This window comes from Oryzias latipes, chromosome 20, assembly GCF_002234675.1.
Source record: "Oryzias latipes chromosome 20, ASM223467v1".
Lineage (NCBI taxonomy): Eukaryota > Metazoa > Chordata > Actinopteri > Beloniformes > Adrianichthyidae > Oryzias > Oryzias latipes.
This window is the reverse complement of record NC_019878.2, coordinates 17,340,837-17,367,000: the sequence shown is the minus strand read 5'-3', so window position 1 is coordinate 17,367,000 and position 26,164 is coordinate 17,340,837. Positions and strand designations below refer to the sequence as shown.

At 41.0% G+C, this 26,164-nt stretch overlaps 2 protein-coding genes across 5 annotated transcripts; both read right to left on the bottom strand.

Moving 5' to 3' along the window:
- Positions 1-340: 340 nt before the first annotated feature.
- Positions 341-9,308, bottom strand: tmprss7 (transmembrane serine protease 7). Its single transcript, XM_023950123.1, has 18 exons — positions 9,237-9,308; positions 7,911-8,115; positions 7,706-7,836; positions 7,570-7,637; positions 7,297-7,490; positions 7,192-7,227; positions 6,881-7,109; positions 5,565-5,689; positions 5,318-5,430; positions 4,297-4,403; positions 4,070-4,206; positions 3,584-3,691; positions 3,326-3,433; positions 3,142-3,258; positions 2,075-2,270; positions 1,616-1,884; positions 644-780; positions 341-551 (listed from the first exon to the last, which is right to left on the bottom strand). The coding sequence occupies exons 1-18, from the start codon at positions 9,306-9,308 to the stop codon at positions 390-392; spliced, it is 2,514 nt and encodes an 837-aa protein (XP_023805891.1). The 3' UTR covers positions 341-389.
- A 334-nt stretch (positions 9,309-9,642) lies between these two features.
- Positions 9,643-24,668, bottom strand: LOC101172451 (spermatogenesis-associated protein 13). Of its 4 annotated transcripts, none has more exons than XM_023950121.1 (13): positions 24,127-24,640; positions 16,489-18,039; positions 14,329-14,775; positions 13,770-13,914; positions 13,408-13,535; positions 13,005-13,184; positions 12,338-12,517; positions 11,999-12,178; positions 11,673-11,905; positions 11,358-11,487; positions 10,880-11,255; positions 10,366-10,440; positions 9,643-10,274 (listed from the first exon to the last, which is right to left on the bottom strand). In XM_023950121.1, exons 1-13 carry the CDS (start codon positions 24,133-24,135, stop codon positions 10,093-10,095), a joined length of 3,816 nt encoding a protein of 1,271 aa, XP_023805889.1. In that variant the 5' UTR covers positions 24,136-24,640; the 3' UTR covers positions 9,643-10,092. The 4 variants fall into 4 exon arrangements, with proteins under 4 accessions (XP_023805889.1, XP_011487221.1, XP_011487223.1 ...); XM_011488919.3 differs by lacking the exon at positions 24,127-24,640 and adding an exon at positions 21,411-21,504; XM_011488921.3 differs by lacking the exons at positions 16,489-18,039; positions 24,127-24,640 and adding an exon at positions 15,137-15,853.
- Between the last annotated feature and the right edge of the window lie 1,496 nt (positions 24,669-26,164).

Genomic DNA, 26,164 nt, shown 5'->3' with positions numbered 1-26,164 from the left:
AGGGGAGAGAGGAAATCCCTTCTGTTGCCTCCTCTTAAAAAAAAGGGAGCAGAAATCTGAGCTGAGCGGCTTGGATGTGGCGGGCTTTCACCGCCTCCCGTTTACCTGGACTGTACGGCAGGTGTCACACAGAGCCTCTGAATGCAGTGTGGGGACAATGAGTCCACTATGAAAGGGTGCAGAGCCTGCACAAATATTGTAAACTTCATTGAGGAGTTTGAAGTTTAGCAGTTAAAGCTGCTGATTTGCATTGTTTTAATAAACTGGCTATTACATAAGTGAAATCTATGTATCTGTTGCAGAAAAAAGGAAGTTGTAGCAACCAAAACAGACACAAAAACAGGCTTATAATGTTTTTATTAGAGATGAGTAAACTGATCCATTTCATGTCAGCTGATATGACTGTAGATCCAAGATGTGAACTTGTTGACCCGTGTATAAACCCCTGGTAAATTTGGTCTGCCACAGCCAGACCCCCAGCTGACAATCCCGATCAGGAACCAGCGACCCCCACCTGGCGCCTGACAGGACAAAGGTCCTCCCGAATCCCCCTGAGAAACAATGAGTCAAGGAAAGAGCCTGATTCGCAGAGCAAGGATGCCACGGCACAATAATGCACAGTCAAACGCAGGAGATGACCCACCCTGCAAGCATCCCGCTCTCCTGAAGGGACCCCGGCACAAAGCATGCGTGGGGAGATGAGGCCGTAGGTCTTTTTACACTCAGTCTGACTCATAATGGACACATCTGCTTTCTGCAGCACAGAGGGCAGCACCTTATCTGCAGAGGAGCATTGTGAGGGTCATCACAACTGGATTCATCTCACTAAATATCAAGTGAGGGAAGAGATTTATGTAAGATTAGTAGATTATGAAAAATATAGGAATAAAAAGGATAGACAAATTTATATAGGGTTTTATCCTAATAAAAGGTCATTTTGAACAGTTTTAAAGATGCTTGAGCATTTAAGTTTTAGATATTGAACTCAACGTGTCTGTTTTCTCAATAATAGTGAAATAACAGTTATTGAATGTTCAAAGATGGGGTTATAAATTATTAAATGTCCTTGAAGTGTAGCTTTGAGGATTAAATGTGTTTTCATCTAGAACAGGGGTCTGCAAGCTTTAACTGAGTCATTTTGGTTGATTTCTTACTGACTACAACCCAGTAGGTGCCACAAAGTCCGACTTCCAACTTTAGAAAAGTAATGTTAATGCTAAGTAAAGTAATGTTATTGCTATGATTATAATAGATGTAAATAAACTATTGGTCTTTTGTTATAAATAAAATATAAAAATAAAATAGCTGGAAGATGGAAGTCTGCACTTCAATGGCATCTGAGTTGTTTTATTTAAAATTCACTGTGGTAAAGTACAGAAACTATATTTATGGCCAAATATTTATGGTCCTGACTGTGTGTATGTATATATATATATGTGTGTATGTACATATATATGTGTGTATGTATATATATATATATATATATATATATATATATATATATATATATATATATATATATATATATATATATATATATATATATATATATATATATATATATTTTGAATTATATACAAAATATGAATTATATATACATAGACAGAATCCTCACCATCTTCAGATCTGTATCCCCACCCTGTAACCATGCAGTGGTGGCTGTCAGTCACTGTGTGGGATGAGGGGGCTACGCACACAGGCTGGACCAGCGGGCTCAGGGAGGGAGGCCAGGGCTTTTTCAGCTGCAGCAGGGCAATGTCATAGTCAAAAGTGTTTGAGTTGTAGTACTCGTGCAGCACAATCCGCTGGATCTCTGCCACATAGCTGGCACTGCCCTGGGTCACCATGCCGAGATGGGCGTTCCAGTATCGAGGGTCAGATAATCTGTAGAGAGAAAGTTCAGGGGTCAAGACCTGAAGGAATGTATCTGAGCGAGAAAAACAGCCTCCAGGAGCCAAGCACTGTAAAATTAAAAATACTATCGTCTTGTTATTGTTGATGCTAATGCATGATTATAGCAGCAGGATCAGCCAAAAAGTAAATGGATCAAATCTACAGTGAGGGAGGGGCTGACCTGTCTTTGCTGAAGCAGTGAGCGGCTGAAATGAGCCAATTGGAAGAGATCACAGAGGCGCCACAGTACATGTTGCCAGCAAAGTGAAGGCTGACCTGCCAAGGCCACTCCCCTTCCACCGCGTTAACTCCGCCCACAATACGGCCAAAGCCTAAAGATGAATTCACCTTCTTTAGTGGGGAGGGACGACCGCAACCTTAGGAGGATATAGAGAATCGAGTTGTTAAGAGCTTAAAAAGTTCTGTCAGGATGTAAATCTGTGTGCAGCTAGTGTTTGAGTTATAAAATGACACTTTGTTTTATCAGAAAACAATAATATTGGTGACTTATATGTAGCCAAAAATGAAAAATTAATTAATTAATAAATAAAGTGACCTCTACTGTTTTTGAATCTAAAGGCCCACCTAAAATCCTTGAATTTAATTCAAGGATTTAATTTAATTTATACAGCCCAATATTACAACACAACGGGTCTCAAGGGGTTTTACACCAGTAACTGTACAAAACATCAAAAATCAGTTATAAAATGCAATACCTGCTTGCTAAACTAAACAGACTAGGCTAAACTGGGCCCTCGGATAGGCTGGCAAATTGTCCAGCGTGAACCTCTTGGTAGGCTCTAGCATCCTATTAATCTCAAAGTGGGAATAAGGAGGTGTATAAGATGGATGTATACAACCATAATTTGATCTTTGTTATAAAAGCTCAAACCTTACCATGCTTGATGACAGGCATACTTTAACCCAACTTTTGATCATGAATTAGGTAATTTTCCCCCCTTTTAGCATTTGAGCATGTTATTCAGTCATTGGATACGACTAATCCAAACTTGTTTTTAACTCTATTTTATTTTTAGCCATTTTTTTAGTCATGGAGTAAAACAGCAACTTGCATTATATTGTGGAGGGAGCCTTGGAGGAGGAGGAGCAGAATTACATACCATCCGTCATGCAAAATGTCAGTATAATTTCCAAATAAGCAAAACAGTGGAGGATATTTAGTGATATGATACTTTGTAAGATTTGTCTCTTTTAAGAAACTATTAAAAGTTGTGTGGGGGGGCTCACCGCAATCTGCTTCATCACTGTAGTCCTGACAATCAGGAACATTATCACACTTTGCATTCTTTTTCAAAATGCAGGATCCACTTTTGCACTGAAACCTGATCTCAGAGCAGGTTGTTTCTGAAACAACAGGATGTTATTAACAAACAGGAAACTAGGCATTTTAAATCATGCAGGTGACACTCACCCACAGTGCAGTTCACCTCATCCGATCCATCCCTGCAGTCTCGTTCTCCGTTGCACACAAACATAGGGTGTGGAGGATGGTTTGCACCGCAATTCATCGCTGAGCTCGCTGTGAAAACATTCTCCATGGATGAGTGGTGCAACACAATAAAAAAACATTTTTATTGCAAGACCTCATTGCCAGTGTTGTGTGACTAACAAGTAAAAGGACACATTCCTTAATCATCTCAAATGTTTGATTACGTGTGAAACAACTCACAGCAGAAGACCTCGTCGCTCTCATCCTCGCAGTCATCCAGTCCGTCACAGAGCAGAGTTTTTTCCACACACAGCCCAGTGGTACACAGGAAGTGGCTGTCTGGGCAGGCTGGTGGAAACATTTTGTAATTTTATTATGAAGGTAAAAACAGCCATCCGTTTTCTTTATCAGCTCAGGGTCAAGGGGTGCCTGGAGCCTACCCAGATACTGTTGGGCAAATGTGGGGTACACCTTAGACCAGACCACACAGAGACAACCACCCACCCACTCAAATTGACATCCAAGGAACATTTAAAGAATTACTAACCAATGAAGCACCCCTATGGAGTACAAACTCTGCCAGAGGAACTCAACTGGGTTCTAAACTAAAGGACCTTCTTGCAGTGAGGTGAGAGTGTTAACCACTACACCACTGAACATCCCAAAAGGTAAATTACTAAAAAAAAAGAATGCTGTGTGCCATGGTTATTGTGGAGCAGATCTTACGCTGGCTGATATTGTAACTGCTGTAGAACGCCTGAAAAGGCAGAGTGGAGGTGCGAGAGCTGCAACGAAACTCCATCTCCAGGTGGTGGTCAGGAATCCGAAACACCGTCTGATGTCCCACATAGCTGCCGCAGAAACTTCATGGGAGGAAGAAGTGTGGATGTTCATTTTTACAAATCAGCAGTTAGATGATTTGACAGCATGTGTGTGAAGATTTAGGCGCATACATGAGTTCATTGACCTTCCACCAGCCGCTGTCACAGCCCTTCATCTCTTTCGGTTTCAGTTCATAGTTCTGGAACTGCAACGCAACTCCTAAACTTGGGTTTGGGGCCTGCAGTGAAACAGAACGAAGTAGTTCACAAAAACACACAGTCAGTCATATAAAACATTAGAACTCCTGTTCTACACCTTTTTGCCTCAGATCAGCTGAGCCTCCCTGTTTTTCTTTAAATGGTGCGGACTGTCATGAACCATAGCCGTGCCTCAAATCAAGTTTGCCTATTCTCCTGACTTCTGATTTTGTTTTAGTGAGTCTAGACTTCAGGATTCCGTTTGGACTGTTGAAGAAGACTTTTCTGTGCACAGACTGTTTTCCTTTGGCCTTTTACAGTCCTTGTTTTTATATAAATTGTGTTTAATTATTTCATAATTAAGATACTACATTTTAAGCTCTTCATTGTTCCTCTATGATCAAGCTGTGTGACACACCCAGCTTTGGTCTGTCAAGTGTCGCTACCGCCCCCTGCTGGTCAGGATGTTAGACTCGGGCTTTTTTTTTAACTTTAACCTTCAAACTTTATACTTTTCCTTAATTTTTATGTGAAGACTCTCATTCTTTTAAGGTGGTTCCAGAGTAGAAAAAGTAAAAAAACAAACAAAAAAAAAGGTCATTTTGATTTTTTTAAGTTGGAGAGGCTTATCCTCTTATTTTTATTTTATGAGTTAAAATACGTTTTCACATTTGGGTATTTTAGGAAATAGCTTTGCAGAAGATTGGTGTTAAATAAAGCTGTAGTGATTAAATCTATCACAAAATCATATGATTCTCTTTTCATGATTGGTAATATCTCCAAAAATAATCAAGTGTTCGCCCTTCTATCATTGTTTTAAAGTCTGAGTTATTTCTATTATTTGCATCCATGATTTTGCCACTGCTGTAATAACTTTAAAGAACTGAATTTTTAACTAGATGTACTCCACTGCAAAGAATTAACAAGTTACATAAAGGATTGATTGAGGATCTACCTCAAATTTCCAGATGCATGAACACTGTGGGGGCAGCAGGCTGGGGTAGAAGGGGCTGTAGATCTGACTGTTGCTGTCAGGCCCCAGCTGGGTCTCAATGTGAGAAAAACATTCTGGTAAAGACAGGAAGACTTCCTTCAATTATTGACCAGCAGTAAATACATTGATGGTGACCACATTCTGGTTAAAGGAAATCAACACAAGTGGGTTCAACATATGAAAACAGGAACTACATAAAGAGCCATACTTTCCTCAGCGATGGCCTCAAAGTGACCTTTGAAGCTTTTGTCACCATGTGTCATCCTCAAGGTCAACAGCATGACATTGGAGGTTGAGACAATAGAGAAAGAAGTGGACACCAACTCACACAGCCTGCAGCAGACACACACATTTCAATTCTTCTTAAGTTAAATCAATGCTATTTTATTTTGGTAACAAATAAAAAAACTGAATGTGGAATCAACATTCTATGATCACCAACTTAACTCTTCATGCCTGAATTTATTTTCAATTCTTTAAAAAAAATCTTCACAATTTTCTGTGTTTAAGGTGAAACTAAATTCTGCAGATTCCTGGATTATTATACGATACTGTCAGGAACTGACTGGTTCGTTTTGAGTACAGTAACCTAAATGAAACCAAAAGGAAGTGGAGGAGAATCATTAACAAGTGACTCAGTCATAAGCAGACTGTTATCAGGAATAAATCTATTGTCCTCCTTAATCGGGACAAGGCTGAATTTTTTTAACCTTCATGTGCCAAATTAAAAATCTTTATCGTCCTCGCTTGAACCAGCATTTCTAAAATCTAGAAACCAACAAAAGAATTACAAAAAAGATCCAGCTGTATTAAATTCAGGTCACATCTTAAATTGGACTTTTTTTTAATCCTAATTAAAATAAAAAAAAAAGGTGGCAAGGCGACCAAAGATATCAGACCCTGATAGTCAAAGTGGGAACATTCATATAGATTTGAATCCATCTCATAAATATTTAATAATAATATTTAATAAATATCTAAATATAAATATTTAACAGTTTCTGTACATATTGTTCCTTTTTTTGTTAAGAGATGTAAATACAGTATTTCTGTTTCTATTCTAATTTCTTTATTTTATTTAACTCCATCACTCCAAGGCTGCTGCAATTTCATTGTATCCCCATGTACAATGACAATAAATGATTCTGATTCTGATTCTGATTCTAAACAAATGCAGACATTTTTGTAAATAGCTTTGGGTAATTTGGGAGATGCGATTTGGAGGTTCTTCATGTCGGACATTTTGATCATAAGAGTGATTAAAATGATTTTGTTTTGAGAATTCACAAGTGGAGTGACAGCTTTGCGTCTTTAACAAGCAAACAAACACACAATTACTAAAAAACTAAAAAAGGAAAAGAAATAAGTGCACTAATTTAGGACCAACTTTAAGACACAATTTTTGACGAGCCTTCTGTTTATTTTTTGCATTAAACAGCTTTTATAACTTGATGTTTTGTAACATGTGAAGTGTGTTCATACTAATCTAAAATAGAGTGCATCTCCTGTCAGCTGCAGTCTCACCTGTGCAGGATGCGCCCTCTCATGGGCAGCAGAGCGTCATACACAGTCAGGGCGTCGTTCACACAGTCGGTGGGCTCAATTACAAAGGAGGTCACAGTCAGGCGGATCAGAGAGCCCGGTACGGAGGTGAGCTTCACATGGCAGTTCACACCCCCCCACGGCGAGTAGACATTCAGGGGGACACTGGCTCCAGGAAGGTTGGCATATAATTTATCTACACACTGAGAGTCTTGAAGGTAGAAGATGGAGAAAAAAAAACCTCAAACTCCGACTCCCACTTTCATCACTGAAGAGCTGCAGAGTGACTGTACCTGCTGTGTTGGATGTATAATCTGAGCGGTCAACACCTGGAGACACGACAGAGAAGTTGATTTCATGGAGAATCCTTTTCCAACCAGACAGACAGGCAGACGTACCATTGATGAGGATGGAGTCTATGTCAACAGGGAGCCCCATCAGATATCCCACAGAGGACCGGTTCTTGAGACTGGTGTGGACCGAGTCTCTGAGAATTGCCTCTAAACATTCCTCACACATGGCTGTGCTCTTTAATTGGGGCACTATAAACACCATCCAGAAATGGACCAGCACTCCACCTTGGTCGTTGTTACTTTATTGACACAAAAAAAAAGAGAAATGACTGAGTGTTGGCCTCTTTGTGGCTGATGGTTGCCCACAAGAAGCTGTACCTGAGGTCTGATATGACAGCCTGCTTGTAAAGTCTTGCCACTGATGACATCTTGTACACATTGCTCACCTAGGAGACACTGAGAATAAATACTACATTCCTTCGCTCACTATTATGCAACAGCACTGATAACATACCACAACTTGTATTTTGGTTGCCATGGACGCAAACTCGTGGGACTCTGTCTGACGGTACTCAGGGATAAACTCCACATTTGCAACCCGGAACATCCCAGCAAAATAGGCTCCGTTGACACTTTCCCTGCGGACTGAACCAAGTCCAATTCAACATTTGAAAACAAAATAATGATTAAAATTCCTCTATGGAAATAACTTGACTTACAAATAAAAACCCAGAGCAGGGACCACATGATAGTCACCACCACAAACACTACTGCAGTTACAATGACAGCAATGTGCGGGACGTTCAGCAGATAGGCCCACAGCCTCTTCAGGCCTTTGGGCTTCCGTCTGGTTTTCCGGTACATCCTCCGCAGCTTCTGCAGAGTGTGGTCCACGGTGGACACCTCCACTGACACATCTGCAATCTAAACACCCAGCATGCATTGCGTTGATAAAACTGATTCATAAGAAGATCCAGAAATTAATTCTTTGAGGGTAAATTACAGAAAGACAAGAGTACCCATTTAGAATTAATGCGAATCAGTTTTGTGACTAAAGGTTGAATACACTGAGAAGCTTTTTTGCTCTATGTAAAGTGAGCATTGTTGTCTTTAAAGTGAGCTTTTGTCAGCTGAAAGAGATGCTGGCTTCCTCCCTGCATCAGCTCACGAAAGAAATACTGACGATGTGTTACCAAACGTTCATGAATTATTCACGTTTTGTCATTCCATACGGTGCAACAGCAGGGTATGGATTCCCCACAGATCCTTTCAAAAAGTACATACTTTCAGATATAGCACAAAGGTTCTGTCCTAAAGCTGAGATATATATACTCCACTTCAATTTCTCGAATGAATTTAATCTAAATGAATCCAGTATGCCCTTTTTTTTTAAAAGATGTTTTAAATTGATGGGGGCATTTCAGCAGTTTCATTCTCCAGTAAAAGCTTCTGTTGCTGATTCCTTTGCTGTGAAGACTATACATTACAAAAAAAAGTCTGTAAAAAACCTTTTTATCTACACACTGATAAAAAGACTTTTTACAGACTTTTTTCCTGGAGCTTCAATGTTGAAAAACGAAAGATTTTCCCCAAGTAGAAGAAGCATGTAAGACAACAGTTGTGCACTGAGGATCTAGTAAAAACATCTGTGAAACATGTGGAGGCACACATGAGCTTACATGCCAATAGATTCTATTCATGATGTGACAGAAGAGAAAAAAAAAACAGACAAAAATGCCATCTACATGCACATTCTTTCTATTGTTTCACAGCTGGAGAGTGATTCAAAACATGCAAGTCAGGCGTGTTTTTGGAGCTTTACTGATGCCATAAAGATCTGCAAACAAGCATCAGCTGCAGTAAAGGAGAGAACCTGTTTGTGGATTTCAAGTTTTTTTTGCAGGATTAACATACTAAAATTGATAACATTGTCAAATGCTTTCTTAATAAATAATAAAATAAAAATTTTGCTAGAACTCCAGGGATGAAGAAAAAGCAAAACAAACATCAGTTGGTATGTTCTCTTACCCAATGGTTGTACTTACGCTGGCCGTGTCCTCTTGAGATCCATCGTCATCTTCTCCGCTTGTTTGCTTGGTCTCCTGCTCTGTGCCCATGACCCAGAAGTCCTACCTAATCTAATTTCCATTTGCTTTCTGAGTCATTTCTCTTCTCATTTCAGAACAGTAACTCTCAGACGTGGTGTTGAGCCACACTGCACGCTGCTCAGCTCCTCATTCAGCAGGTGTCTGAAACCAGATCCTTCAGCACAGACGAGCAGTGGAGAAAGAGGGAGCTCACTGAAAGCAACATATCGCCTTCGTGCCACCGCCTTAGGTTTCACGCGTCCGCTCCACCTTTGATCAAACTCATATTCAGCAGAGGCAGGCCAAGTCTTTCAGACACATCAATAGTTTGCAAAGGGACTTCATTCAGAAAAAAAATATGAAATATGTTTGTATAAGTGTTTATTTACAGCGTTAAACATGATATGCAGATGTGTTTTTAATACACTGGTCATTTTGTGCTGAGATGACGGCACAAAAGGAAAAAAAAAGGGTCCAGCCTTTGCATATTAAACTAAAACCATGTCTGTCAGTGTAAAAGCAGAATAATATTATATCTTTGTCATGACTCAAATGAAAAAAGATCTTTAAGCTAAAATAAAAAACATGGGCATCATTTGAGTAAGCAGCATCTTTAACAAACTAATAAAATAGACATTAAGGTATTTTAACACTCGTCAAGCCCTTTCCAAATTACAGGCACTGACTTTGAACACAGAAAAAAACCACACCGTGGCACAAGAACAAAACCTGACAGTACATTCACAGAAAAAGAAACCAGGTGTTTAATGCGAGCTCTGAACATGCAGAGAGGGAAGATGAATGAAGCCGCACGTCATTTCCTGAAAAAGGCATTACGGGTGAATGTGTACAGCAGGTGGTGGGGCTTTTGTTTGGGAGGTTCGGCCAGAGTGAAGACCTGCTGCTCAGGCACGCTGGTTGGAATGGTGATGTGGCGCTGCTGAAGAGGAGGGAGGTTCTGATGGTGGGGCGCAGCAGACCCAGAGTAACCAATGTCTAAAAAAGAACAAACAGATTATAATAGAAACAAAAATCATACATTTAAATGAAAGGAACCTCAACATGAAAAGGCACATTTTTCACTTACTCTTCATCTTCCCATGTTTGGCTCTTCTGGCATTAATGATGGCCTGTTTTCTTTGCTCTTCACTGATTTCTATTCCTAAAAGGAAAAGCAATTTGAAGCAAAAGATTTATTGCCAGGAAACTTCGTCCTCCTTTTTTTTTTAGTTTTATGCAACGTCATTGCAGGGCTTATTGCTTATTTAGAATTTTTTTTTAGCTGAATTCAATTCCTGTTGGTACGATTGCTCAACATTTTAACTCGTCATTTTCCCTGCAATTAGACACATTTTGAGAGAACTTCCATCAAATATAAATTCTACAAAAAGTATTTGAAGCCAATTTAGAACCGCACGTTAATGAAAATTGTGTTTTTGGTGTTCCTAAGATGTGCCTGTAACATCTTTCTAGGAACACTATTAGAATAGTTCAACAGATGGTTGGGGTGGCCAGGGTCTGTTTTAAGGAGAACTGGAAATCAAGACTTGGCCATTGTGATTCGTTTTGAGAATGCAGTCTCAGTCTTTTGAGACACCTACCCATCTCTTGGTCATCCTTGACTCTCTGCCGCTCTTTGGAAAAGGCTTGCAGCCACCTTTGCTTGTCCTGAGCTTTTCTGCAGCACAGCACACACATGAACTCTAAAGTGAAGGCGTGGCGCAGGCGTAAGGCATTCCTCAGGTTCAGGCCCAGGTCTGGGTCCCGCCCATCAGGCACGTCCAAGACCTCGGTCTTGTCCATGTCCAGCCGTCCGCGGTAGTGGAGGAGATCTCGGCGCAGGACATCCTTTTTGCAGAAAACCAGCTGGTGGTCAAACAGGAAGAAACTCCGCTGCTGCATCTTACTCTGCCGGACGGCTCGAGTCAGCTCTCCGGAGTGGATCAGCTCAGAGCTGCGCTCCAGCACGTCCGGCCCCTGGGAAACACAACCAAAGATACCCACCCAACCAATTCATGTGATGAACATCCAAAAGGTTTGAAACACAGAAGAAAGTTTATATGAAAGACTCGTCCTCACCTCCCAGTGCAAAATGGAAACCTGCCAGTGAGCGATTGTGTCGATGCTCTCCAGCCGCCTCTTCCTCTCGTTGATCAAACTGGCCACGTTCTTCATAGCTTCATATGCTTTACTGACCCCACAGTAGTCACTGAAACCCAACAGTGAGGCTACAGTCAATACAGGAAAATCATTTTTTATTATATTAACTAAAAAACCATTGGTTACAGCCTTCACACAAATTACATTTTCTCATTTAGTTGCTACATTACTAATCAACCCACTAAACAAAAAAAGATTTTAGAATGAGGTGTAAATACTTTGCAGGGATGCTACCTGTGGTCTTTGGGAGTGTACTTGAGCAGTTCTCCAAGCTGCAGCGGGTATTTACAGATCTTCTGGACGGGTGTGAGCAGGAAGCCAGCAATGGAAATGTCAATCATCTGTTGGAGGAGGCGACAGGCCTCAAAGAAATGCTTATATTTCCCCAACTTCATGAGGCGCTGCAGCTCCGCACAGGCAGCAGGGTGAGTGTTACAGTAGTCTGAGTAGATCGAAAAGCCTTCCCCCTTCAGGCAAGGAGAAACGCTAAGTTAGCATTGAAAAATATGGTCCTGAAGCAGAAGAACGTGTTTGTCCAGGTCGGTGTGTGGGGCAACAACCTGCAGGAGAAAGCAGGAGCCGATTTCGCTCAGATCCGGTTGCTCTTTGTTGTATTTTTTTTCCAGATCTCGAAGGAACTGCCTCTGAAACAGGTAAATATCTCCAATGTTGCTGAAGATAATCTTCAGCTGTTGCTCGGTGAACATGTCAGGGTGTTTCCGGCACTGACGGATGTATCCCTGAAACACACAAGCCTTTCTCAAAACTTGCCAGCAGGTGGTGGTGTAGAGCAAAGTTTCACATTCTAAAGACAGAACTGACATAAGTGACTGCAATTTAGAGGACTTTTAAGAACCAATAAATAAAGCTGTATGGTTAACTGAAACTGAAGTCAGTACCTCACAGATGTCTTTGAGGTGTTTAATGTAGATGCGTTCGGTGTTCATGATTTCCTGAACAACATTGGATCTCATCTGCTTCCTGTGCTGGTTGTTGTGCGTGTCCCTGTTGGGTGGGTCTTGCTGATCTGCCACACTCTCAACACTTTCAGCACCCGAGTCCTCCTGGTTCACACGCACCTGAAACACCAGAAGCATGAGCCCTGTGAACGAGAATTCACTCAAGACTGTCTTTAAATCAGGATTTGCAATAAAAACATGTCATGTGTGACTCTTGACATATTTTTGTAATTTCCTTAAAACAGAAAAAAAAAAAAAAAAAAACTACAAGTGAACAAACGAGCCTACTTTAAAAACTACATTACCATGGCAACCGAAAGTGGAAGCTATAGTTCCCCTTCATGAACACAAGCAATTACACAGCTGATGCCCATCTGCCAATCAAATGACATCACCATGGTTACTCCGGCCTTCCTAATTAAGAGTCAACTGTCAATTAGTCCTCATCACCAGAGAAACCAGCTGGCCCTTTCAGGCTTGAGCCTCTTCACACACCATTTAGCGAGCGTTCTGTATTTTGTCTGGGGCTTAGTCAGTTTGACAGTCTTTTCTGTGCAGCTGAAGAGCAAACATGGGTCAGGCTCAGGGGGTCGCAAAGTCCACTTACTCTTACAAAGCTGGAGGGAAACCAGGCTTCCCTGTCAGCTCCTCTGCCCCACCACCAATCCTTATGCGAGGCATCCAGGACGCGGATAACGTCTCCAGCCTTGAAGGCTAGCTCCTGCTCCTCCATTGTCACATGATCCCAGAGAGCCTCAGCATACACAGTGTGGCCAGAGTTTATCCACTGATTGACACACACAGATAAGATAAACGCACAATTACAAGGAGGCTAAGCCCAAGTCTAACATATGAGATTATGTCCAAACATATGAGTACAGCAGGAGTGGTTTTGAAGACCCGCTTCCAAACACATTCAAGAGCCGTCTTCACATGGCTGCTCAGAGGAGAGGACTTTTCTGAGGGAGTTTGAGAAGCATTCCAGTATGAGTGTTCCTTCTCAGCATTACCTCGTTGAGTGCAGAAAGCTCCACCCCCGGCCCGAGGTAGGGTGTGACATCAGTGAGTTCATCGAAGCTGCCCTCATCCTCCTCACTCACGCTGTCATCCAGGGTGGCAGAGCACTCGGAGCTGCCATCTGCGGCATGTAAACAGAGATTACAAAACAGTCCGGAGCAGATGGATGAAAGATGAAGGTGCAAATGATGCAACTGCAGCATGTCTTGAATGCTCCTGCAGCCAGTTTTTTAACTTCTGAACCAGCAGCAACCCTCTGGCTCCATGTCAACCATTTCCTCCTCTGACATTTTTCCTCGTCTCACGTTTTGTCACAAAAACTGAAGTCTTGTGCGTAAATAATTCCAGCCCTCACCGCTGAGCACTCTGTGGAGTTTGCGCCTGCCCACGCGGTCCAGTCCGATGGGGGTGCTCTGGGAAAGAACAGAGGGACGGAACCTGGCAGACACTCCTTTGTAGGGGGGAACCTGGTGGGAGGGGATGGGTGGGCGCGACAAAGGCTGCAAAGAAGAGAAGCAGCAAAAATTGTGGGATTAGCATCTCTCTGATGTCACATCCAGGTAGATTCCATCAAAGTAGCAGAAAGCCTCTTGAAGAACAGGTGAGACGGCTCCAATGAAAAAGATAAACTAAAGTCCATTTGACTGCTTTTCTGCCCACTTCTCAGAAAATTCACTTCTAAAGACAAAGCTGTAGTTGTGGATGAACTTATTTCTTTATTTATTTCAATACAAAATCATGAACTATTTATAACAAAAAATGAATTTAATGTGATGTATAAACATGGGATAATTCTCTCTTGTGTTATTGAGTGGAATAGTTACAACAGAAATAAAAAAAGAGGCAATTCTGATGTTATGGTCTCTCAATAAGGTGAAAACCCATAATTTGTTTGGGAGGTGGGTGATGCTTACAGGGGGGAGGTGTTCCTCCTTCAGTTGTGCGTCTGCAGGAAACAAATCAACAGCTCCGGCCACCGACATGCGGCGCTGTATCTGGGCGCCGCCACTCATGCTGTAGCTTTTAGGGCTGCTTTCATTCTCAAAATCACTGCAACCTTTCTGCGACAGAGTGTCTGCTGTCCTTTCTTCATGATTTAGCTCTGCTGCTTCCTCGGGGATGGGATGCTTCCTGGAAACCAGCTGCACGTAGTCGGATAAGGGGCGCGGTCTGGGGCGCACAGTTCTCCTCCTGGGTTTGACAGAGGGTGTTTCGGCAGAGGGTGAGGCTGCATCTTCAGAAGATGTGGGTGACACAGGTGACTCTGAGAGGTGGGTCGGGGACACGAGAGCGGTGCTGCTTGCTGCTGGAGACACGTCGTCCCTTAGAAGTGCTTCTGATCCTTCGTGATGGGATTCCACCTGGAAAATCAAAGAAAAAGTTCCAATTAGACTTTGCTGTGGTCATACAGTATGCAACTCAGACAAAGATAACAGTTTTTAAGTGGTTAATTTCTCAAAGATAACAATATTATGATTATTATTTTTTTTATGAGGAACCTGAATACTTGAATAAAAATATCCTGGCTTAACAGATTTAACATTTAGGGTCTAAGCTTTTACATTTTAGAAAAGATGGTTGCCAGAACTGCAAAAAATGTGAGAATACATCACAAGTGAATGTAATTTATTCAGATTTCTCAGCAGCCAGATGTTGGTTAATGCTTACCGTTGTACAACTTACAGCAAAGATTTTCAATCATCAGGAAAAATCAAAGCTCACCTCTTGCTTGTCTGGGTCTGGACTGCGGCATATGCACTGGAACGGCACACAGTGTGCTAGCACCATTATGAAACACAAACACTAGCTGGCCTGTAGCGCTAAAGACCAAGCCATTAAAGTGTTCTAGGATTAGTTAAAGCCCTTAGATTCCTAAAGTAATCAAATCTGCTTTTACCATGCATCGTTACAGGAAATCCAAAGATCGGGTACAAAAATTCTCAACTCTTGGTCCTATCTGCTTTGTTGCTGTTAGCTGTCAGGAGCCTGGAGTTCACAGAGCTGAACTTTGATCCATGCATCTAGTTTTTAGAGAGGAGGGGTGAAAGCAGGTTTAGCTCAGTCATCACCTCCTACCTTCCCACAGGACTATGAGGCCCTTTTGCGCAAGAGCCACTAATCATAAACAAGGCCTAATCATTAACTCATGCGACTCCTTCGGAGTGCCACAGTCCCGTGGGCTCAGCATGTCGCTCTGCAGGAGTGTACACCGGGAATCAAACACGACGGCAGGAGCGCGGGAGAGCACGTTGGTGCAAAGCCTATGACACTAAAGGCAACTCTTCCAGCTCAAGTTTATGACATATGTCCACAATGCTGACAAGGTTCACGTCAACATTGCAGCTTATCTCAATAAATAAGGAATGCAACAGATAACTTCACACGGACACAGGTCAGGCCTCATTTCTAAAGATAAGGGTTAAGGAACCCATAAATGATCCATTTGTTTTATATCAGATGCAATATTTACTTTCCTTTTGGTTATATAAGTTTATATTGGTCTACGTGTGCATCTTTGTGTATTGACAGTGTCTCTGGCGTGTCAAATTTATTACATTTGTTTATTGCAAAAGTACATTAAAACTCTTAAGAATTTTGTTTTAGTTTCAGCCTAACAGAAATGTGTTTACGTTTACAATGCAAATTTTTTTTTAAATGTCATAACTACCCACTCGGATCATCTTTTGAACTCGTCTAAATGGGTTTCCAGTGGCCTTTTATTTATGATGGTGCTGTTTTTAGGCAAAATCAAAAAAATCCGTGTCATTTTCTAGGATGTAGCTTACAGCCCCTCACAACCGCAGCCTAACATTAGCGGTGCAACAAAAATGCCGAGCAATATTGGAGGTATCCAGCTGTACAGTTTTAAACCGGACGCCAGCTCAGATGAGGGAAACAAAGTCGTACATGGATCTATTCATCTGCAAGTGGATGCATAGAAATGGAACAGAGCAGGAAAGTTGTGGCCGGCAGACTGCAGTTTGTACGTGACAACTACAATTGATAGAAACACCAAAAACACAATTTTCATTGGAGTGGGTCTTTAAAGTTGAGAAAAAGAGCTGCTGGCTTACCTGATTTGGTAACAAGTTGCTGTTATTCTCTTCTTGGTGTTGTGAAGGATTTCTTTGGTTTTGTGGAGATGAAGGGCTTTGGACCTTTTCTTTAGATGTGCTCACAGACTCAAAATCCAGACGTTCATGCTGAGCAGACTCATCCGCTGAGATCTGCTCTATTGTCTCCGAGGGCTCCAAGAAAACACTGTCGATATTGCAATCTTCCTCTGAGCCTCCGTCGCAATCGGGCCGGTGATGAACAAGAGGCGTGTGTTGAACAGAAGAGACATTGACGGCCACAGGCCTACGCTGTCTCTCGTTGGTTTTAAGGCAAGGGACACGGCGAGAATAGTTGTCATGGAGACGGCTCAATGGTGACAAGGGAGGCGGAGATGGGGGTCCAGGGGAGGAACTTCCCCTACGTCTAGCAGTTAGGTCAGTCATGCTGCCAACTAGCTTCAGCATGGATCCCTTGGTCTTCCAGAGGCCACTCTTGTGGTTCCTCACACTGGATCGCAGGTCTACTGAAGAGGCACTTGAAGTCCTTTGAATGTTTGGTGTCCCACTGGATAAACCATTTCTCTGCAAGTCTTCCTGTGGAGGTGGAGGACTTGAAGATGGGGCTTTGCGTCTAAAAGGAGCTTTAAATAAATGAATGTTCTCTGCGCTTTTACTGAGTCTATTTAAAACCTTCACATTTGTGTTTTCATCCACGTTCTCAGTTCTTGCATTGGCTTTGGATGTCGGATTTGGTTCCCGCGGCGTAACTCCAGCTTCACGGTTGCTACCTCCTGCTTGTCGCAGATTCACCTTGTCAGATAAAGAGATGCGTCCTGCTCCGTACGCTCTTCGGATACTCCTCGAGAATCGCTGGTTTCGAGAGAATTCATCAAATTCGTAGTCTTCTTCATCACAATCCTCCACGTCTGAACTGTACTGGTGAATGGCAGCAAACATTTGGCTTGGAACATCTGCTGTAGCCACACTGCATCCTTCTGAAGTGTTTAAATAACTTGCAGCATCAGCTAAATCACAGTTAGTATGGTTTAAATCAGAGCCATTGGTCATGTCATGGTCATGGTCTCCATAATGGATTGCTGCCCCTTTAGTCTGAATACCTTGTAGCACAGATGATCTGAGCTTTTTAAATGAGTCTACCACCCCAAACCCTGACAGTCCGGTCCACGGCTGAGAGCTGCTGCTGCTGCTGTGGGCAGCATTTGGACTGTCAGGAGCAGGAGTGTGTAGAGATCCAGGACCTTTTCTTGAATTAGAAAACAGCCTCATAATTTTTGAAGAGTAAGGTTTTCTGTCGTGTAGACCTGAAACAGAACTGGACCAGGCAGAAGACTTGACGCCATTCACTCGGCTCTCATCTGAACGAGGACCGGGGATCATAGGTTGTACATCGGCACCACACCCAGACAGCAGATATGGGACCGAACCCCTCTCAGCATGGTTCTGAAATGGATATATGTCACTAAGTGGTCTGTTCCGGATCAGGGGATCAGCTTTTGAGCTCTGGAGACAAGGGTGAGAGTCAGACAAGACCCTTTCCTTTTGATCTGCCTGCAAGACAAACAAAGCTGTTCTTAATGACCTTCACATGTTTTCTAGCATAGCTAAGAGATCCATTCTAAAGCACAACGTACATAACACATTACAAGCAAATAACTACATACATAACACAAAATACATAACACATTACAAGCAAATACAACTTTAGTATAAAAAAAATTATCCAACAAGTTTGTACGCTTACAGAAAAGTGTCCTTTGAGTTTGTTAGCAATTGCAAGGATGACGACATGATGGGCAAACAGATGAATGATCCCCTGTGCACAGGGTCCGGAGGAGGAAGACCTTTCACTGAAAACAACGTGTATTTGTCCTTGGTGCTCTATTTCAATGTCCAAGGAGAGCTGAGGCCCAGGCTGGGGTGGTGGGGGGCGCTCAGTTCAGTTTTAAAGGGTGTGTGATTCATGGCAGTGGCTAAGGCAGCTCAGGCTTTGAAGTGCAGCTTTGTGAGCGTGACTAAGCAATGAAATTTGCTAATCCATTGTGATTAATGCAACAAATTGCCCTTTTTTTCTCCAGATTACACAGAAAATTAAGTGACAAAACTCCCGGTCCTCAGGTCAGTGACGACCTTAACGAATCATTATAAGTGGTTACCAACTAACTCAATATAAAAACTCTCATTAGTACTCGTTATTTTGGAATTAAACTGTTGAAGAGCTGAAATTTCTGGGTCAACCTACAGATTATCCATTCATCAGCATGGCTCCAATAATCCTGTAAACACAATAAAAGGTGTACCCAACTTCCCTCAAAGGTGAAGTTTCATTAAAGAGCTTGAAAAATTACATTGTTTCACCAAAAATGACAAATTTGCTGCATAGGTTGATGTTATTTTTCTACTAAAACCTTCACATTGTGCACAATTATTCTGCTATAATTTGTGTACTGATCATAAATGTTTTTCAGTAGAAAAATCGAATTAAATATTAAACTGACCAGGTAAAAATCAGTTTTCTAATGGGTTGGTGCCTCGAGGCGAGCTGAATCTTCATCAATACAGTTTTATCCTAATTGCAACAAGTTAGAGACATTTCATAAACTACATTTTCCTCAAAGTAAATCCTTTTTCTGTATTGATGCTTCTGCTGCATATTCCTGCTAATCAGCTGAGTGCATGAAAATATAGAGGTGAGAACTGCTGTTTTACAGCAACGCTGTCCTGTCTCCATTATTGGCTTGTATGGTCTATTGACTCCTGCAGCCAAAAATTATGCATTAGTGTGTGGTTTTTATGCCAAATATTCAATCAACCCAATCCAAGAATCCAATCGAGACAGAGATGGGTGTATAAAACAAAGAGCTACAGTCCATGAAGCTCTACCAGCACTTGTGTTTTGAAGCTTGGTGACTTCTAAGATCCGCAGATGTTTATTAAGGATCATGTATTCTTTCTTTTAGTTTATCTTTTAAAAAATCTGTCCAAACAAACTGAAGAATGTTATTTAACTAAAAAAGTATTTAGAACTAATTTTGTGCTTTTTTGTAGGTTACATCTTTGTTAATAATTCATTGAAGAACAAACTTTGAACAGTCTGCTAAAATAAAATGTTCTCGTCATCCCTTACAAATATTGATTTTACAAAAGTTGTTTCAAAAACTCATCATCTTTGCTGTTGTGAATCTCATTCTTTACCAAAAACAACGGATGGGATAACAGATGTGTACATACTGCAAGTAAATTGTAATTTAAGTTTAGCAAAACCTCATGCTTTAACCAAGAATCCTCATTGACCTTAAGAGGAAACAACAAAAAGACTGACATAAGGTTCAGTTAAGAGCATAGGAAACTGAAATCAGCATCTTTATTTGTGTGTTGTATAACTGGCAGTGGATGACATAATGGTTCTTTCTTGTATACAACACCTTATTCTGTTAATGCCATCTTCCAAGAAGAATGAAACAATACAAAAGGCTCCACATCCACAGTGTCCACAGCTGTCTGAGCCCACAGCAACAAAAATGGTAATGCATCTTTGAGAAAATCTTCTCTTTCAAAGAAAACAAGCCCGTCTTGAAAACTTACACTTAAGCCTTACTTTTATATGATAGAATAAATAAACATACTGAAAAGTAATACAACTGAAATGTAATACGCTTACTTTTTTGTTGGGATAACACAAGATTATGCATGAAGTCACAGAGCTTCTGCAACATTCCCATGATTCCCAGATTCATGTTCGGCAGATGAGCTTTCTCAATCAACCACTGTGGAATCTGCTGTCACTCCAACCAGCTTGCTTCATCACACTTATGTAAACACTGATCCACGGCTGCCAAGCACCGCTGCTGACAGACACTGAACACCCCTGAAAACAATGTGCTGCTTTGAAAACTCTGCTGAATCCTCTTCTTGTGCTTTCTCCTCCACCACAGAGGAAGACAATGTTGACAAGAAACTGTCCGATGGATCAATATATGCATTTACTTCCTACATAGAGAGGGAAAGGAGATCTTACAGCTCAGGTAGCTTATATTGAATGGTTTTAAGAGATGTTCAATAAAAACGTTCCCATCCTTCTAACTGTATATTTCCTCCTTGAGGCAGGCAGCTGTTGCAGCTGGCACTTACTAAATCTTGGCAGCACTATTAATAAGTTATGTTGACACAGACAGACATTTATGAAGGACAAAATCCCCAACTTACTTTCTGCTGTGTCCATTTTTATAATCTTTATCGTTTAGACATAAACGCTAGGGATTGGATTGAACCCAACGCTAAGTTTTAATGGAGAGATAATACACAAGTTAGAATAAGAACTGTAAGAGAGTAATCATTATAATTAAAAAGGAACAAGTTAAAATGTAAGAAGTTAGACAATTCATCAAAAGTATGACTGGGCGATAAATTGATTTTATTGATAAACTATATTTATGAAGAAATTGGGATTTTATTTTCCCAGCACTCTGCTTTCTTGGGAGTAAGGTCAGCCAGTTCTATTAAAAATCAGAAATTACATCAGGTGTGAAAAAAATCTTAGATTTTAATCTTTGGCCATATAGCCCAGCACTAATCATACGTGCAGTAAATATTTTCAGACTTTGGAGTTTTTGGAGGTGGGATTAGTAAATTAAAATTTGTCAAGATATGCAACATGATTACCGGTATTCACATAATTGCACCCATAATAATAGGCTTATTCCCCTTTTACCTTTGATAATGTCTTTTTTCTGCTATTCAGAATACCATAAATAATATACATGCAAAAAAACCACACATGAAACTATTCAAACAACCCAAAGTTCAAGTTGATAAACAGAAATGATTTTCTTTTCCAGAAATTCAGCAACAGTAAACAATGTTTGCTGCTACTCCATCAATAAAGTCATGCAACTTCTAAGATACAGACCAAAAATACTCACGTATGCGTTAATATCACTTCCCACAATCTGTGAGTGCACATCAGAATTAGGTTACGCTTTCACATGCAGCCGGTTTGGGAGGCGCGCTGTGTCTCACCAGCTTCCTTTTGCTAATCTGTTGATGGGAGCGGCCCACTGGAGGCCCTGGCCCAGAGTTAATTAAGAGCTCAGGGAGGAGGACCCCCTCCACCTTCAAGCAGGCACATACAAAAACACACATACACACAGCAGCCAGCTGGAGCCAGATTAGACTCCTGGAGATGGGGAGGAACATGCACTCTGATGCACAAACATGCACACACAGAGGATTTGTGTACATGTTCCAAAAACATCTACGCAATTAGTGAGAGCATCCTTTCCCATGGAGCAGAGGAGGAGCCAAGCATTTTAAATAATCAACTCCCTTCCCTTCAGGTGGTTATGTAAGGGCTCATAAACGTGTGGTGTGAAGTGACCCTCTGTAACAAGGTTCACCTGTATGGAGGTATGTCTGCTTAGGGCTAGGCTAGGATCAAAATCCATTAAGTCTATAAAAAAAACAGGCAAAAACTGAATTGAGAAACCAGACATGACGTATGAAAGGAAAACTAGAGTTCATATTTTTATTATCCGGCTTAACTTTGAGACAGACACAACCACCCTGCAGCACTACCATTCCATTGTAAGCTGTCACTTTGTCCAGTTTGTCAGAATGGAAAAGAGCACATGAGGAAAACAGTCAAATCTAATAGTATTTTAGAGATCAGATAGTCTAATTTGCTAAATCAGTGCGTCTTTTTTAGTATTATCCCATTCCGATCATCTTTTGATCCATTTTTTGAAGAAGAAAATACTCAGAAATGTGATTTTAAGCCTAACTTTCTGATTATATGTCCTCCATTATCAGAAGAATGCTACATGAACATGTTAAAAACACCAAAAAAAAACACATTTTTTTATCGGAGTGGGTCTTAGATGCAGACACAGGAGAATAAAACCCAATATTTGGTCATTTAAATGCAAAAGTTCACAGTTGCACAAGAATCTTGCAAGATTGAGCAAGACTTAACAGAACTGTGCCCTGATATGATTCCATATCAAAATCTTTTCCATTGTTGATGCTCGTCAGTCAACCTTTAAGGCTCTCCAAGCTGCAGTGAAGAAATGCAGGAGAAGAGTGGGAGAGGGGAGGGAAGCGGTGTGTATAGCATATTATTCCTTCATTCCAGTAATAAGCTGATTAGTGGAGCTTTACCAGACAGTGTGCAGCACTGGTTTCATCTACACATGATAGTCTAATCAGGACGATCACAGAAGGGATTGAGGAGCACCCAAAGATTGTAAACAGAATACCAATGCTTGAATGTGGGCGGAACGGCGTGTGTGGAGGCAGAAGGGGGGAAAATGAAAATGTTTTTTGCGTTTATTTTTTTAAAAAAAAGAAAAATCATCAATATGGGTCCGCTTTCATTCTATATAAATGTGATAAATGGAGTTTCCTGCTCATGGCCTAGTTCCTCCTTTCGGATCAGAAAGATATGCAGGGGAGACACCACGCCTCTTCTCACAAAGCATGGGAAGATCAGGTCGAGGGAGTGGCCCCACTCTCACACGAAGCCGCCGCGTACTCACCTGATCTGAAAGGGACCGTCATAGAGACAGACAGGCAGAAATCTAATACTACATAATGTACAGGGCTTTGTGAGGACGAAACACCACTGAGCCTTGTTGTCATCGGCCAAAAGTGTAACCTGACGAGATGCTTCATCGACATTCAAGAACCATGAAAGCAGAAAAAGTTTCTCAGAAGGAGGCTGTTTGTGTAAACTACAGAAATCTAAGGGTTCGGTTTTATTATAACCAGTTTGTAAAAAGATTGCGCGGCAATTCTGGAGTTGTAAAAATATCTGAAGGAAAGGGAAAGTGTCGTAGATTAGATATAAACCTGAATTTAAAAACGTATAACACAACATAAAATAGTCTCTAGTCTAAACCGATTTCTGGGCCCATAAATCAATCAGGTACGTACTTAAGGTCCCACTCCAATAATATTTTGTAGTTTTTTAGAAGCATTCCCAGTGGTCGTTTTATTATGATGATGTGTTTTAAAAAACTGTCGTTTTCTAGGAAATAGTTTCTGCAGAGTAGCAGTAGTTCATTAGAAATTTGCTGCTGAGTTATGGGATGGACTGTTGGTGTGGACTATCCCTCCCCTCATTTCCCTTCATCCCATGGTTTATTACACTCTTTTCCGCTAGCTTACGGCCCCCCACACCCCCAACCTAACATTACCAGAGCAACTAAAATGGGGAGCAACATCGGAGCTATCCAGCCGAACAGTTTTGAGCCAGATGCCAGCTCGGACGAGGAAAACGAAGACATGCATGAATCTGTAAGCAAATGTATATGTTTTTACCACCAAGAGAAAAATGCCACAAGAAAATGTAAAAAAACAAAATAAACATAAACAAACAAACATGTTTTTTTTTTGGAAAGGATCTTCAAAAGCTGCATTCATTTACTTCTGTTGGACCGTTGGGGCCCCTTGTAGTTTCCCCCCTCCCTCACAAACTCCATGAACAGGCTGGCATCTCCCACATCACCATAACAACCACCGCTGTAATGCACTACAAAGCCCCCCCCCCCCTAGAAAATAGTCAGCCAGGAACTCCGGGGGGAACCGTGTAGTGGTCTACTGCAGTAGTTTAATAATTTTTATGCAGAAGGACAAACTCACCCTGCTCATGGTGACAGATGTTCTCCTTCTGCCCTTTCTTCTCACATCAAAAGAAGCCGTTTGGGTCTTTTATCCATCATGGAGGACTCTCCGTCTTCCAGGGAGGTCGCTGCTTCGTTTTTTGTCCCCTCAGAAAACATGTCGGGCCAAAAAAAAAAAAAAAAAAAAAGCCCGACGGGAGCGGAGCCTCGACTCTCTACTCTAGTCCCCCCCTAACATCCCGACAACTATTGGCTGGCTGACTTCTCAGACCCACCGCGCTAGCAAACTTAAGCTAGCTCAATAATAAACTTCAGAGTTGCGCAACGGCAGCGGGGTTTCTCATTTCACTTTTGCGAACCGGCAGAACTCGTTATAAGTCGAGGGAGCGCAGGAAACAGTGAATCATGCGACGTTTCCCAACGTTACCCAGAAGACGTCCACCGCACATCCACAGACAAGCGTTCTTTCTCGGAGGATTGAGTCGGCGAGCATCATTGTTGCACTTGTTGCAGAGTTCCAGGGGGCGGGGCCAGAGCGAGTTACCGGTTGGGTTTACTGGTTGACCACAGCGTGACCGCTGGCGCAGCAGCCAATCACAAACCAGCGTTGGATTCTTTAAGCGAAAAGCCACGCCCACACATGGCTTCTCTTCGAAAAGAGGGTAAAGAAAGATGACAATGCTGCACCTTGCTTCCTGTGTGTCAGAAAAAGACTGGGTCGTCAAGTTATTCCGAATAGTTTCTTTCTCATGTCAAGACTCTGAATCATCCAAAGAAATGCTACCTGTGTGGCTGGTGCCCATCCCCTCATACAACAGGAGGTGTCATTTCACCAAAGCTATTTTTATTGTTGCAAATGCTGAACAAGCAAGAAAAATGTGTAAAAATAACCTTCTTAAAGTGAAAACAACGTTTGTCAGTAGCACATTTTCACTCTTTAAATTACTCATTAACTCTGCTGGTGGGTCAAATCAAGCTGTGGATGTTGACACTTGGTTGAAAGGTCTGCAGGGGAGTTTTGCTGAAGCAGAAATACAAATCACAGAACTACTGATAAAGGGCCATAAAGTACAGGGTTGACTGACACCTACTGAATTCAAGTACACAAAAGGAATCTGTAATGAAAATCCTGTATTTGGCATTTTTCTCGTGACGGTGTCCATATTTGAAGCAAATTAAGCTTAAATTGTATTTCTAAGTATTTCTTTATTCAAAAAGATCACTGGGAAAACTTTGAAAATAGACCAAAAAAGGATTGGGAGTGGGACTTTAAATAAATCTGCAATGATCTGAAGTATTGTCCCCCTTTACAATTACTTAAAAACTAAATGTTTTAGCATCTTATCAAATGCAGCTCCAAGAGAAACCTCCTAAGCTAAGAAAGAGATTTTACTGCTTTAGTAGTGTCATACTTGGCCCTCGTCCATTGACCCTTCAGTTAGATATGATATTATGCAGAGCTACACTGCAGAAAGCCATTTGAATCTATTCAGGCTGACTTTCTTGTCCAAAAGTCAAAGAGAGCTGCTTTGATTTGTAGTCTTGGTGATATTACCTCAGTTAAATAACTACAAAATTATACTCAAAACCATTAAATGCAATATATCAATAACTTAACAAGTTTGGAATTTTGTCATTTATTTTCAGGAAAACTTTTCCAATACAACTGATCTCTGTTAGCTCAATTATTTTCAAAAAAATATCAGTACAGGTCATGTCAGGTCAGTACATTATTTAAAATAAAAATAGAAAACAATTAAAGCAAAACTTGTTTCTGTAATTGATGCTTGTGAAGTTTTTGTGGGTTCTATCTTTAATGTAACCTCAAAAAGAATATACAATTTTCAACATATTTAGATCATGCAATATGTTTTCATTTGTTAGGTTTGCAGTATAGTTGAGTACCTTAATAAATGTGTGTATATATACATACATATATATATATATATATATATATATATATATATATATATATATATATATATATATATATATATATATATATATATATATATATATATATATATAATCTGTGCATGTTCACGCATGAAATTAGA